Source organism: Pecten maximus, chromosome 18 (assembly GCF_902652985.1).
Source record: "Pecten maximus chromosome 18, xPecMax1.1, whole genome shotgun sequence".
Taxonomy (NCBI): Eukaryota; Metazoa; Mollusca; class Bivalvia; order Pectinida; family Pectinidae; genus Pecten; species Pecten maximus.
Window position 1 is genome coordinate 23,466,258 of NC_047032.1, and position 16,325 is coordinate 23,482,582.

At 39.1% G+C, this 16,325-nt stretch overlaps 1 protein-coding gene across 1 annotated transcript; it reads left to right on the top strand.

Annotated features, from left to right (window-relative positions):
• The first annotated feature begins 1,629 nt into the window (after positions 1–1,629).
• On the top strand, positions 1,630–14,042 carry LOC117316165 (monocarboxylate transporter 12-B-like). The gene is given in 8 exon segments (XM_033870675.1): positions 1,630–1,750; positions 2,465–2,802; positions 3,867–3,967; positions 3,969–4,011; positions 5,430–5,837; positions 6,812–7,081; positions 7,537–7,662; positions 12,502–14,042. Coding segments are annotated over 7 exon segments (1,317 nt in total). The 5' UTR covers positions 1,630–1,750; positions 2,465–2,618; the 3' UTR covers positions 12,687–14,042.
• Positions 14,043–16,325: the final 2,283 nt, after the last annotated feature.

Genomic DNA, 16,325 nt, shown 5'->3' on the forward strand with positions numbered 1-16,325 from the left:
CTGTTGTTTCTAGTATTTTACGAGAACGTGATGTCATTAAGGACTAGCGATTTGTCTGTTGTTTCAAGTATTTTACGAGAACGTGATGTCAGTAAGGACTACCGATTTGTCTGTTGTTTCTAGTATTTTACGAGAACGTGATGTCAGTAAGGACTACCGATTTGTCTGTTGTTTCTAGTAAGACTACCGATTTGTCTGTTGTTTCTAGTAAGACTACCGATTTGTCTGTTGTTTCTAGTATTTTACGAGAACGTGATGTCAGTAAGACTACCGATTTGTCTGTTGTTTCTAGTATTTTACGAGAACGTGATGTCAGTAAGACTACCGATTTGTCTGTTGTTTTGGCGCTACTGTAGTATGTAATCCTTGCCAGTTAGTGTTTGTTAATTATGTTAGCATTGACTGTTAAATGACAAATATCTATCCTGACTGAAATGTGACAATCATTTGTAAATTAATGCTCATCTGATCTTTTAATGAAGTTTGGAATATTCACTTAAATGTAAGTAAACTCTGATCTGGGTTTGTATTTTTAACGTCATACAGTTCATTTAAGAACGGCCTCCCCTGTGAGCGAGGGTGCTGAGTGTATTTGTGCATAAATTAATGGTGGGGGGGGGGGGGGGGGGGGGCTGTATGTTCGCGTTTCTCTCTTTTTGAAAGCGCGATGTCGCCTGTATAGTGCTACCCCAATGAAGACACCCAACAGGACACCCAACAGGACACCAACAGGACACCCAACAGGACACCAACAGGACACCCAACAGGACACCAAACAGGACACCCAACATTACATTAATTACGGTTGTTTTGTTTTGTTGTTTTTACTTGTTTCTTTTAACGAAAACAATTGATTATGGAATAACACCGATGGGTTGTCGGTTTACCTCATCATACCTCAAATCTGCTTTGTCATAAGCTATATTCGACAAGGTTTAGAGCTAAAAATAGATTCACAAAACTGTTATGAAAATCCTCTCTCCGATCCTTAGAGGCATGCTGTTCTCTTTTGTAAACATATCTTGTTAACCGACTGGACCAGCAAGGCTAATTACGGAAGTAGGAGATACGTTACGAATCTTATACATACGGATTTTAATGGTTCCTTTTTTTACACCTGAAACGAAAATAAGGCGGTACAGTAATAACAATCTACCGGTATATTACTGTTAGCTGTGATATCATCACATCTTCTCTGTAACACGAACTGGATTTAATAGATCAATCTAGCGAAACATCTGTGTCATCTCTGACTCTTCCCGGTATTGTTGTTTACTTCATACAAGGTAAGTTAGTATTATTCATTTTTATGTATTGTCTGACACCAGTTATAGGAGAAGTTTACTTTATGATGCATGCCCTGTTAGTCTTTTTGTTTTTCCACATGCACTTTGTATTGTTTTCAATATCAGATTCATCACTTCATATTTTTATTGATATTTCTACTTCCGCTTTTGCAGTTTTATATTCTATGGTGCCTGATAACGGCCATCACGTGTTGGCGTTATTTAAGAGATAAAATGTCGTCTTGTCGTGTTTTTAAACCGCGACAAGGCCCCAACACGACATGAACACGCTAATCGGCGGACATATAATGGTGTCCCAGCGTGCCATTAGAGACATGCTGTTCTTTCTTGTGTGTGTATCTTGTTATACCGTCTTAAATTGGGCCCTGTGAGAACAGGAAGACACGTGACACATCTTTAAGTACATGTATATTTAAATAGATTTTTCTGATTATTTCCACAAGGTAAGTTTATATCTGTGTTTATATGCATTGTCTGCCACCAAAGGCCCAGTTGCTCAAAAGGTGACTAAGTTAAGAAGAATTAACCAGCAATATATAAAACAATGAAATAATTTCTAATAATACTAACTGGACATGAAACTATAAAACCCGCCAGTCTCTTCCTACCTCCCTGTTTAAGGAATACACACACACGGGTTTTGAAGTAAAGGAGAAATGGGATTTTTATTAATCAAATGATAAAACTAATCACCATTTCAACAGCTGGGCCCAGGTTTGGAGGAGTTTGCTATATGGCGCATACACTGTTTAGTCTTTTTGTCTATCTGTACTTTGTGTATTATTTTCGATATCAGTTTCAATACATCATATTTCTAGTGTTGTTGGGTTTTTTTTGTATGTAATCACTCGTAAGGTAATGTTATGCATTGATACAAATAGAGAGTCAACACGTGACACTAAGGGACTGAAGTATTAATCAATAGGAAGCGATTGAGGTTTTTTTTCGGTAAAAATGATGTATGCATCGATGTTTTTTGTCCGGCAAATTTCAAGCTCGCCATTACCAATGTGCTAAATAATATGAGATGGTCTCGTGTTTTCTCTCTCTCTCTCTCTCTCTCTCTCTCTCTCTCTCTCTCTCTCTCTCTCTCTCTCTCTCTCTCTCTCTCTCTCTCTCTCTAAAACATCTCTATATCTCTATTTTTTGTTCCGAAGGTAATTCTGTAGCCAGAAAATATCCATACGGCCATCGAACGGATTTAACAAGGCCCAGTCCATCTCCAGAAATATCAGTGTAGGAGTGCTCCAGACGATTGAGGACTGATACCCATGGTTCCCGATCTGTAATACGACCGAACACCTGTTATCCATGGTTGTTGACGGAGGATGGGGCTGGATGATCACCCTGTCTGCATTCGTGCACAGTTTTCTTGTGGATGGGATATGCTTCACATTTGGAACGTTCTTGGAACATTTCCTCAAGTATTTCGGAGGCAGCAACGGGAAAACACAACTGTTAAGTTCCATGATAAGTGGAACTTACCTATCTATGGGTATATATACCTCTTATGTGTCTAATATCATAAACCGTAATTCAAAAGGTCGTTTTCCGATGCCGAAACCAACAATGTTTAAAGCGACTTTAACTCTAAGAATCAGTTGGACAATGTTATCAGTCGTAATATTGTTTGAAAAGAAATTTCATTAATTACGAAAATTAAAATACCCAAATTATTGCGAAATGTAGAACATTTATAAGGCTCGTGTATTTAAAATTGTATCGCTATATTTTCAACATGGTTTAATTTTATATGAAGAAATCTCGGTTTAATGAGTTCGAAATCTACCGTTATACATTGTGCGTTCAACAAATGCAGACAAGCTTGTGTCCGGAGCTCATGGGAATTATGAAACGGACCATATTTTTGTCTACTGGTTTGATTGTCGGTGTAATTCATTTGTCTATTATTTCTTGATTGTATTTCGCCATTGGAAAAATCGAATGATTCATATTTATTTGTTATCGAGACACTTAAAAATCATCTTTAATTGTGCTGTGCATTAGAGCAGAAGGAACTTGGACCATCTTTATCATGTCCTTGGAGCAGACTCCAGGAAAAATGTTACATTCTATCTCTAAGTTTTGAAGAATGTTATCTTAGTACTAAGTAAAGGTAACATACATTATTTGTTTCTATTAAAATTTCGTGTATTTCTATGGAGTATTGCCCCACTTTCTTCCTTACTCCCGAATTTAAAGAAATTCTTTTACATGAAATTTCTATACGAAAGCATCACAGAATTTGAAGATAAGGTAAAATTGCTTAACACATATTTCTTGCTTAACTAGAACCAATAATGTTGTCCTTAACTAATTATTTAGATTTATTAATGGACGTTGATGAACCAGGTACCAGATCATGTGACACATTGTAAATTATGGTAGCTAAAAAAAGACTTTGCATCTTATTGTTTTGATCAGTTGAATAGATAAACACGTTTGTCTGTAAGGGCTACGTGTCCCAGTCATGAAGTATTCCTACAATAAACGATAAGACATTTTTTTACACCCAGATTTACTAATGCTGTCGTCATATAAACGCATGTCCTTTTCCAGGCCTTGTGTCCGGAGCTCTGACGGACAGATTTGGCTGTAGACGACTGGCTATTGTGGGATTGATTGTCGCCAGTGTTGGTCTATTCCTCTCAACATTTTCACCCTAACCTTGATGTGATGATCCTGTTATACGGCATCGTAAGCGGTATGCCTGATTACGACATTTGTAAATACGTCATCATGTTGTATAATACGTCATTGTGTATTTCGAAAATTTTCTCATATACATAAGATATATATTGGGTCTTAACTTCAAGACGAGTTTCATAAAATCTCATATGAAATACTTTTTATCACATAATTCAGTAAACTTACATTTTAACAGGTTTTAAAGTCAAAATGTGAAATACTTTTATTCAAACGGAGACAGTCATTTTGTCGAGCAATTCAGAAGTCATGACGTTACGTCATTGTCCATATTATGACGTCACAATCGATTTATGAATGACGTAGCCAATGAAAAACACTCAAGGGTATATTACATTAGGCCTAGTGACAAATGCAAAAATATTACACGGACGAATTCACTGGATACCAGACTGATTACCTGATAGATATAGCAATCTACATGTGTGTTATTGTGTATACGAGTTCAATAATTTATTATCTCATGAGCCTTTAAAATTTCCCCAACAAAATTTCATAATGTATCGACAAAATTGTAAGATTCTATTCATCAAATAACTAATATTTATGAAAATATAAACAAAAATCTAAAAATCTAACAGCAAATTCCCTGTAAGATTGACTAATTTCTGTGTGACTGTGAACATGTTGAGAGGTTGTAGATATTACTCGATAATTTTATACTTGACAAAATCACAATATATTTAAATCTGTCCACAAAACACATACTGGAAATCTATGTAAACAATATGGCATATATAACCTTATTATACTCATTGTTAAACAATATATTTATAAACAGCATGTTAAAGGCGAACAAATTCTGTTAGAAAGCGTACATTGAGAATTATTACAATATTGACATGTAGGCCTATAAATATATTTATAAACAGCGTGTTAAAGGCGAACAAATTCTGTTAGAAAGTGTACATTGATAATTATTACAATATTGATATGTATGCCTATACTTCAATTATAATTCGCAAACAAAACCGTATTCCTCCATAAATGGAGGCTTTTTCAAATCATAGCTGATCACAGATAAAGTTTTCACTATCTAGATAGACACCATACAAGGGATTTAGATATGATGTGCTATGCTAATATTTACTTTGTTGGGTTGTTTCCCCAAAGGCAAATTTACAATACAATTACCGAATAAAAAGCTATACTAGTACTTATATATATATATAGTATATTTATGCAAGTGTGTATAGAAGTTGTCTTTGTTTTTGCACTATGTAAATGTTATATGAAAAAAATGCATCAAAATGTTAAAATTGAGAAAAAAAAATCGACTTAAACGGCAAGTTTTCCATTATTAAAATAATCACGTGACGTCATCACGGTGTTATTTACGTCACAACTACCAGTTATATGTGATAATCTCATTTATAATTTCGGGTGATAGTAACATTAATCTTGTTTCCGTTGTAGGTGCTGGGTTCGGACTAGTGTATACGCCCTCTGTCGTCATAGTCGGACACTATTTCAATAAACGCCGAGCACTGGCCACTGGGATAGCCGTATGTGGATCTGGTATAGGGGGGTTTGTGTTCGCACCATTATCTGTTCTTCTCATCGAGACATACGCCTGGAAAGGAGCTCTGTGGATATTATCAGCCATTGTCTTAAATGGCGTCATCTTTGCTGCTTTTTATCGTCCACTGCCGTCGCCACCAAATACTTCAGCATTTGCTTCCTCGACCGACACGGAAATAGACCTAAGAGATAATTCTCGATGCAAACAGTTAGTCTTTGCTTTCAAACAAACATTTAATTTAACACTCCTGAAAAGCCCGACATTCGCCCTGTATAGCTTTTCTGGATTCCTGGTGTGTACCGGTAAGTACGAGTATCTCGAGGTATTCTTTGGTTGGTAGGGGGCGCATTCGCCTTTGACCTAAGAAACCGTGGTTCGATTCCCAAATCGGACGCGGAAATGGTATGGGTTCAGCTGTCCAACTTTGCAGGTTTTATCCGGGTTTTATACGGATTTTGTCTAGGTTTTATATGGGTTTTATCCGGGTTTTATACATACGAGTTAGATACGAGTTATATACGGGGTTTTATAAGAGTTTTATACGAGTTATATACGAGTTATATACGGGTTTTATACGAGTTATATACGGGTTTTATACGAGTAATATACGGGTTATATACGGGTATACATATATGGGTTTAAACGGGTTTTATACGAGTTATATGCAGGTTATATACGAGTTATATACGGGTTATATACGGGTTATATACAGATTATATAGAGGATATCTAGCAGTGTCTTCAGTAATACAAAACATATTTCATTAGTGTGGATAATATTTTTATATCTTTCACGAGTGTGTAGCACGAGTGAATAAAAAATCAAAACATTCTCCACACCACGAGTAGCTATAGACAGACGTTACATGTAACCTTTTTTCAGGTACAAATCATTTATTCCCCATAACAATCATACATGTATGGAATACTGCCAAGGTTGGGACCCTAGATTCAGTATCCGTACAAATATGTGTCCTCTTGCAAGAGGGCTCTCATTCAACACACTACATTCATTCTGTAAATATGAATTTCATTAATGTCATAATTCATTCATTCACTCTTCATTCATTCTGTAATTCGTTCTACCTGTGCATTTTGATATACCTGGCCACATGCGTTCAGACCAGTCCGGCTGAGATACAACTAACCCTTTGGAAACGCCTGGTCTGGATCTCCTTGGCCTCCGTGTAACTTATAATTAACCCTCGTTTTTATCGATGTTGAGTTAAAAATTGCTGTTTCCTGTTCCTAGTAATCTGTTTCTCCCAACATTCCAGGTTTTTACATCCCGTTTAATTTCCTGCCGGTTTTCGCCAGTGACCTCAATCTTTCTGCACGTGAAGGAGCTATTCTCATATCGGTGATGGGGATATTCAATACTGTATCAAGGGTTCTGGTTGGCTTGTTGACTGACCAATCCTGGGCAAACTGCATCCTTATCAACAGTACGATGCTTTTCATTGGAGGAATAGCGACGTGTTTTGTACCAATATGTACCACGTACGCCATCCTCATAGCGTATGCCGCTCTATTCGGCACAACTGTAGGTACAGTATGTTTTCAAATTAACTTGCCTAAATTTGCCATTTTTGGTTGGTATTAAGGTTTTGTATTATTGTCGGTATTCTCTGTGGGTTTTTAAAAACGTAATCAGGTCTAATTGAAGAGTGTATGGGTAGTTTGTTAAATTCGTGGGGGAAAGCCTGTAGGTAAAGAAACACGTTGTGCATCATAAACTTACCTGTTTATCAAACAATAATTTGCCCAGTACTGCTCATGTTTCTTTTTGATATACATGTTCTCGATTCTTTAGACATTTGTAATACAAACAATGAATTTATGTATTGCAGTACATTTATATTACAAAAATTACAATATGCTTTCGGACCATTAAATTTCAATTCGTTCACATCAAGTAGCTACATGATGATATTTTCTAGGATACCGAATTCTATAACCGGCTGTGGTTTGATGTAGTGCCATATTTGTTGATATTTTCTAGGTACATTCGTCGCGTTGAAGTCAATCATCCTGGTAGAACTAAAGGGAGACAAATGGCTGTCCAAAACTTTAGGCCTAGTGAACTTCATGATCAGCATATCTGTTTTCATTGGCTCACCTGTTGCAGGTAGGTCGGCTGTATACAGACGTCGCCCTCTCGTCACATTATGTTAGAAAACTCCATCAATATATATCTATGATTGCGTTCTCGAGCTATTTCTGGGCAAGGTCGTGGGTTGACGGGTGATTCGTTAGAGCACAGGTGTCTGATTCTGGTTAGTATTAATAGAAAACATTAGTCCCTAATCCTACTATATCAGCAAGGCCGACAGAACATTGACTGTAGTCGGTGAGACGAAACTAGCAATAGGTGGAGTGATGTAGGCGGTAAACCAGTAACTAACTAAGGCCGACAGAACACTGACTATAGTCGGTGAGACGAAACTAGCAATGTCGGCGATAAACCAGTAACTAAGGCCGACAGAACACTGACTATAGTCGGTGAGACGAAACTAGCAATGTCGGCGATAAACCAGTAACTAAGGCCGACAGAACACTGACTATAGTCGGTGAGACGAAACTAGCAATGTCGGCGATAAACCAGTAACTAAGGCCGACAGAACACTGACTATAGTCGGTGAGACGAAACCTTGTAATGTAGGCGATAAACCAGTAACTAACTAAGGCCGACAGAACATTGACTGTAGTCGGTGAGACGAAACTAGCAATAGGTGGAGTGATGTAGGCGGTAAACCAGTAACTAACTAAGGCCGACAGAACATTGACTGTAGTCGGTGAGACGAAACTAGCAATAGGTGGAGTGATGTAGGCGGTAAACCAGTAACTAACTAAGGCCGACAGAACATTGACTGTAGTCGGTGAGACGAAACTAGCAATAGGTGGAGTGATGTAGGCGGTAAACCAGTAACTAACTAAGGGCGACAGAACACGGACTATAGTCGGTGAGACGAAACCTAGCACTAGGTGGAGTGATGTAGGCCTAAACCAGTAAATAACTAAGGCCGACAGAACACTGACTATAGTCGGTGAGACGAAACTAGCAATAGGTGGAGTGATGTAGGCGGTAACCAGTAACTAACTAAGGCCGACAGAACACTGACTATAGTCGGTGAGACGAAACTAGCAATGTCGGCGATAAACCAGAAACTAACTAAGGCCGACAGAACACTGACTATAGTCGGTGAGACGAAACTAGCAATGTAGGCGATAAACCAGTAACTAACTAAGGCCGACAGAACATTGACTGTAGTCGGTGAGACGAAACCTAGCAATGTAGGCGGTAAACCAGTAACTAACTAAGGCCGACAGAACATTGACTGTAGTCGGTGAGACGAAACCTAGCAATGCAGGCGGTAAAACCAGTAACTAACTAAGGCCGACAGAACATTGACTGTAGTCGGTGAGACGAAACTAGCAATAGGTGGAGTGATGTAGGTGGTAAACCAGTAACTAACTAAGGCCGAGAACACTAACTATAGTCGGTGAGACGAAACTAGCAATAGGTGGAGTGATGTAGGTGGTAAACCAGTAACTAACTAAGGCCGAGAACACTAACTATAGTCGGTGAGACGAAACTAGCAATAGGCGGCGTGATGTAGGTGGTAAACCAGTAACTAACTAAGGCCGACAGAACACTGACTATAGTCGGTGAGACAAAACCTAGCAATAGGCGGCGTGATGTAGGCGGTAAACCAGTAACTAACTAAGGCCGACAGAACACTGACTATAGTCGGTGAGACGAAACTAGCAATAGGTGGAGTGATGTAGGCGGTAAACCAGTAACTAACTAAGGCCGACAGAACACTGACTATAGTCGGTGAGACGAAACTAGCAATAGGTGGAGTGATGTAGGCGGTAAACCAGTAACTAACTAAGGCCGACAGAACACTGACTATTGTCGCTGAGACGAAACTAGCAATAGGTGGAGTGATGTAGGCGGTAAACCTGTAACTAACTAAGGCCGACAGAACATTGACTGTAGTCGGTGAGACGAAACTAGCAATAGGTGGAGTGATGTAGGCGTAAACCAGTAACTAACTAAGGCCGACAGAACATTGACTGTAGTCGGTGAGACGAAACCTAGCAATGTAGGCGATAAACCAGTAACTAACTAAGGCCGAGAACACTAACTATAGTCGGTGAGACGAAACTATTAATAGGTGGAGTGATGTAGGCGGTAAACCAGTAATTAACTAAGGCCGACAGAACACTGACTATAGTCGGTGAGACGAAACTGTTAATAGGTGGAGTGATGTAGGCGGTAAACCAGTAATTAACTAAGGCCGACAGAACACTGACTATAGTCGGTGAGACGAAACTATTAATAGGTGGAGTGATGTAGGCGGTAAACCAGTAATTAACTAAGGCCGACAGAACACTGACTATAGTCGGTGAGACGAAACTATTAATAGGTGGAGTGATGTAGGCGGTAAACCAGTAATTAACTAAGGCCGACAGAACACTGACTATAGTCGGTGAGACGAAACTATTAATAGGTGGAGTGATGTAGGCGATAAACCAGTAATTAACTAAGGCCGACAGAACACTGACTATAGTCGGTGAGACGAAACTGTTAATAGGTGGAGTGATGTAGGCGGTAAACCAGTAGCTAACTAAAGCCGACAGAACACTGACTATAGTCGGTGAGAAGAAACTATTAATAGGCGGAGTCATGTAGGCGGTTAACCAGTAACTAAGGCCGACAGAACACTGACTATAGTCGGTGAGACGAAACTAGCAATAGGTGGAGTGATGTAGGTGGTAAACCAGTAACTAACTAAGGCCGACAGAACACTGACTATTGTCGCTGAGACGAAACTAGCAATAGGTGGAGTGATGTAGGCGGTAAACCTGTAACTAACTAAGGCCGACAGAACATTGACTGTAGTCGGTGAGACGAAACTAGCAATAGGTGGAGTGATGTAGGCGTAAACCAGTAACTAACTAAGGCCGACAGAACACTGACTATTGTCGCTGAGACGAAACTAGCAATAGGTGGAGTGATGTAGGCGGTAAACCTGTAACTAACTAAGGCCGACAGAACATTGACTGTAGTCGGTGAGACGAAACTAGCAATAGGTGGAGTGATGTAGGCGTAAACCAGTAACTAACTAAGGCCGACAGAACATTGACTGTAGTCGGTGAGACGAAACCTAGCAATGTAGGCGATAAACCAGTAACTAACTAAGGCCGAGAACACTAACTATAGTCGGTGAGACGAAACTATTAATAGGTGGAGTGATGTAGGCGGTAAACCAGTAATTAACTAAGGCCGACAGAACACTGACTATAGTCGGTGAGACGAAACTGTTAATAGGTGGAGTGATGTAGGCGGTAAACCAGTAATTAACTAAGGCCGACAGAACACTGACTATAGTCGGTGAGACGAAACTATTAATAGGTGGAGTGATGTAGGCGGTAAACCAGTAATTAACTAAGGCCGACAGAACACTGACTATAGTCGGTGAGACGAAACTATTAATAGGTGGAGTGATGTAGGCGGTAAACCAGTAATTAACTAAGGCCGACAGAACACTGACTATAGTCGGTGAGACGAAACTATTAATAGGTGGAGTGATGTAGGCGATAAACCAGTAATTAACTAAGGCCGACAGAACACTGACTATAGTCGGTGAGACGAAACTGTTAATAGGTGGAGTGATGTAGGCGGTAAACCAGTAGCTAACTAAAGCCGACAGAACACTGACTATAGTCGGTGAGAAGAAACTATTAATAGGCGGAGTCATGTAGGCGGTTAACCAGTAACTAAGGCCGACAGAACACTGACTATAGTCGGTGAGACGAAACTAGCAATAGGTGGAGTGATGTAGGTGGTAAACCAGTAACTAACTAAGGCCGACAGAACACTGACTATTGTCGCTGAGACGAAACTAGCAATAGGTGGAGTGATGTAGGCGGTAAACCTGTAACTAACTAAGGCCGACAGAACATTGACTGTAGTCGGTGAGACGAAACTAGCAATAGGTGGAGTGATGTAGGCGTAAACCAGTAACTAACTAAGGCCGACAGAACACTGACTGTAGTCGGTGAGACGATACCTAGCAATGTAGGCGGTAAACCAGTAACTAACTAAGGCCGACAGAACATTGACTATAGTCGGTGAGACTATACCTAGCAAAAGGAGGAGTCGTGTAGGCGATTAACCAGTAACTAAGGCCGACAGAACACTGACTATAGTCGGTGAGACGAAGCCTAGCAATAGGCGGAGTCATGTAGGCGGTAAACCAGTAAATAACTCCAGCAGTTAGAGGTTCCATTGTGTTTCAGTTTCTTTACAAATTACAAATTAAGTTTTACAACTTATCGCTAAGGACTACAAACACATACGGTATACAACGTTACGTATATACTGTACATACACATCACACTACACATATTACGCCATAAAAATGTATACTGTCCAATCCTATCCTTTATCCTCTTCTGGGGAAAAAGGCCATTTGTAAGTGTCCTTCATACATTTTATGGTCTTCTGGGGTGAGTATGAACGTGTGATGGATTGCAACTTTTTGGTACACATGTTAGTGTACAATATATATGTAACAATGGGTGACATTCTATCTGTCACCCAATTTGCATTCATTCCGACAGTATACTGGCATCGGGTAACAGTTCGTGGTATATATATATATATCTTATTATCTAACCCATCGGGGGTTAAGTGTAGGGTAGTGCAATACACCGTGGGTTTCCGACGATGTATCTGACCAGATATTGATCAAAGGAAACATGTGTTACAGTCTAATTGCCTAATTGCTTTGGATATTCCCTAGTCTGTATAGCACATTTTCAGACATTATTTTTTTGGTGGGGGTGGGGGGGGGTCTAGAACAAATTCTGAAATTGTGCTACACTGACGTGGCTGGTTTATCATAATATCAGATCATATACAGTATTATATGTGTGTCAATGGTGAAAATTACAGGTGCCTTGTCGGATCTGACGGAGAGCTACGACGCTGCCTTTTACTTTGCCGGCGGGACAATCGGACTCGCGGGACTGATGTGTTTCCCGTTGCGATACATTGCCAGATGGGAACATGATAGAAGTCCTCAAGACGATGAAACCAAGGAGCCCCGTCTGACCTCAATGCGGACGGTTCACATGTAGTGGGGATGTCAAACTATGTCTGAGGAATCTTAAATGTGTCTTGACATTTTGACAGCTGACTGCACTTTCGTCCCATTTCCGGACAGCACATCCAGACTGAAACAAGTTCTTATGAAAACTCAAAAAGCTTAGAGTGATGACATGTAGCCAGTGATATGTTGAGATGAATGCCAACCTATACCCGGCATTGATATTCAAATGAATTACCTTAATATATATATTTTTTAACTTTAAACCCATTTCTCCGGGTCAAGGGAAACAGTCTGAATCATTCTTGTGTTATCGACAATCACCCTCCAGTGTGTTGGTATCAAAGCTAGCCTTACCAAATTGTTTTTAGATTTATAAACCAATCAGTATAATATGCACAGTCTCTATCTTTTGTTGCAGGTTTGATATTAACGTTATAAATTGTCAGTATAATTTGTACGATACCGACCATGTACATGTATCTTCATGAATAATTAGAAAATATCATCCCTCTAACTACCGGACGAATGTGTAATGGATCCGTCATTTAGTTTATACCTATATTGTTTCTTTCATATCTAATTACTGGGAATCTTTTTTTTCTCAAATATTCATAAAAAAATTATTCAGCATGTTGTTTTAACCAGGTACGTACATACATCTATGTAGGTCCAGGTTTCAACGAAATCATCACCGTTTATTTTTTTTCACGCAATCTATTTGAGCACGAGAACGGACCTTCATTCTATTATCATTGTACTTTGGTCGCCATGATAATCTATGTGTTTGTTCCGTGCTTGAGTTCCATTGTGGTTTTGTTAAATGATTATAATACAAATGTATATAACATAGACAACTCTGTGATCAGTCAATGCATTGTCACCGCTTAAATGCAAACCGGTGCATGCGATAGACTTGTAGCCTTTAATACCTTTCTTATGAAATCTGTTTTAATGCAAATGCATGTACACGAGTTTATATAAAATCAGTATTATTCTATCTTATATGTAGCTAGGTGGTTTCACACAGGCTCGTCATCAAAATATATCTTTTGCCGAAAATCAAACCTGTTTGCATTTTTCGACCTATATGACAAAGCCAATAAGCCACAAGCAAATATATCTGTAGAGGACACCAGTATATATAACAAAAAAAATCCCGATGTTATATTCCCCAGTATGCTGTAATAGTAGTTATTAAACTCACTTATTACACTCCGAATTATGGGTCACGATAGATTAGGACAAGCTTTTCTCCAAACTGATAGATATGGTTTTATCGCAGACTTATCTACTTAAACAAACCATTACACAAACATCATGCTGCCGTTTTAAGTACTAATATGAGGTTGATTTATGAAAATAAAATAATTACGTCAAAAAACAATTATCTAATGTGTTATATCACGATAACCTCTTGCGGAAATTTCCGGCAACACTCGGAAATCAACTCTACTCCACAATCGGAACACCTCGCCTTCGTCTGCGAACGCAATCGGAACACCTCGCCTCATGTGTTGGATATCCTCGTCGGGTACCCCGTTGGCAGCACAGGCGCTTGCATAGAAAATATCACTTTCGATTTTTTTTTTTTTTTTTGATATGACAGCGGTATGTGTAATGTGTAAGAGGGAACTTCCCTCTTACACATTACACATACCGCTGTCATATCAAAAAACAAATCGAAAGTGATATTTTCTATGCAAGCACCTGTGGTTGGCAGCAGCTGTACTAGCTGTTGCTACTGTAGCCTTTTGAATTGATACCTGCAGCACAGAAAGTTTGATTCAACCTTTCAATAAAGTACTGATAAGAGACAGGCTGATTGTTTGGAAAAGAACAAAGATGGCCTGGATATGACCCACGTAGACTAACATATTGGTTTAATGCAAACACCGGGCAAATGGAAGCATCATGTTTTCTCTCAATTGGTCGAATATTATAGCTTCCCTTAAATGACCTGAAAGTAATTTTTAATCTTAGTGGAATCCCGAAGCGATCCCGAATAATAGTTATATCTTGAAGTTGTAAAGTATGACAGCTAAATGAATCGACTGTCATTTCACCCACACGCAGGAAGACATGAAAAGCTAAAATATACATGGTTTTGAGCATACATTGTTGATATTGAGGCAAAAATGTGCCTGGAAGTGACCTTATTAACTTCTGTAAGATACTTGGTGTAATGGGTAAACGAGAATCAGGTTGGTATGAACCCCTTTGAACAGCGTTCAATATCTTTTTAATGATAAATGACTGAGCAGGGTCAGAATACCCAGCTAACTTGTTAATATAACTAACTGCAGCGACGTCAGTTGTTATTGTTCCTGTAGCCTTTTGTTCACTATACATATGTGCAATGAAATACATAAGCATATGCACCGTAGTGGGTAAACAGGAACTTGTGTTAAAATGTCTACTGGAGAATTGTTTAAGGTGACTGAAAGCTCAGATAGCTCTTTCTGGTTTGGGATGCTATGGCAAACATCAGAAGATGTTGAACTAATGTAATCAAATGTACAACAGATGTGTTGGTACTGGTACAGGGTTGATCTTCATGGTGTGGAGCCAGTTCTTTGAAGGTTTGTACCTGCAACCGAGATAAAGTATCAGCCAAAATATTTATCTTTCCCATGTTATGTTCTGCACAAAAAAAAAGAATATTGAGCTTTAATGCTTCCACGAACAATCTCCGTACACGTTTCATGACAACCGTGTCCTTACTAGAATGTTTATTCAAAATTGATGCAACAGCCGCATTGTCACTGTGAAACAATATACATTTTTGCTTCAAATTCTCCCCATATCTCTACCGCTATAACAATGGGAAAGAATTCTTTAATTGTAATGTGATGCGACGTTATTACTTCTGGCCACTTCCCGTAAAACCACTGATTATTGAAAACCGCTCAAAGCCTAACCCACTTGCATCAGTGTAAAAAAAAAGATGACTAGATGTCTGCCATCTATCAGCGAGAAGCAGCGAAACACCGTTGAATAAATTGATAAATTGTTGCCACGACTTAATGTCAAGTTTGGATTCTCGATTTAAGCGAATGTGAAAATGAGATTTCAAAATCCCTTTTGTGAGGTCAATGAGACGGCGTAGGAAGGGGCGGCCTGGCAGTATTACACAGCATGCAAAGTTAAGGAGCCCTATAAGGGATTGCATCTCCTTAAGTGTAATTCTTTTTACGGGTAACAAAACTGGACAACAGTGACCTAATTTTCTCTACTTTTTCCAGAGGAAGCCTAGCTTCCATCTTGACAGTGTCTATATCAATCCCAGGAATGTAATAGTAGTGGTAGGTTGTACGGTCTTTGAATGTTTAATGGGATACCTTCTCTTTGGCATAATGCTAGAATTTAAACTAAGTCGGTCCTACATTTGTCTGAATCAGGAGGGCCCGCAAATAAAAAATCGTCAAGAACATGTATTACTCCTGCCGCCTGAAAATGATTTTCCATAGACCAATGTAAGGCTGTGTTCGGCTGTTCAAAAATATTACAGGATATGGAACAACCCATAGGGAGGACTCTGTCAAAGTAATACTTTCCCGCAATCTTCATACCCAACAGTTCATAATCCTGAGGAGATATGGGCATAATGCGAAAGGCATTTTCTATGTCTGTCTTTGCCAGTAAATTCCCCGGGCCAAAATACGTCACT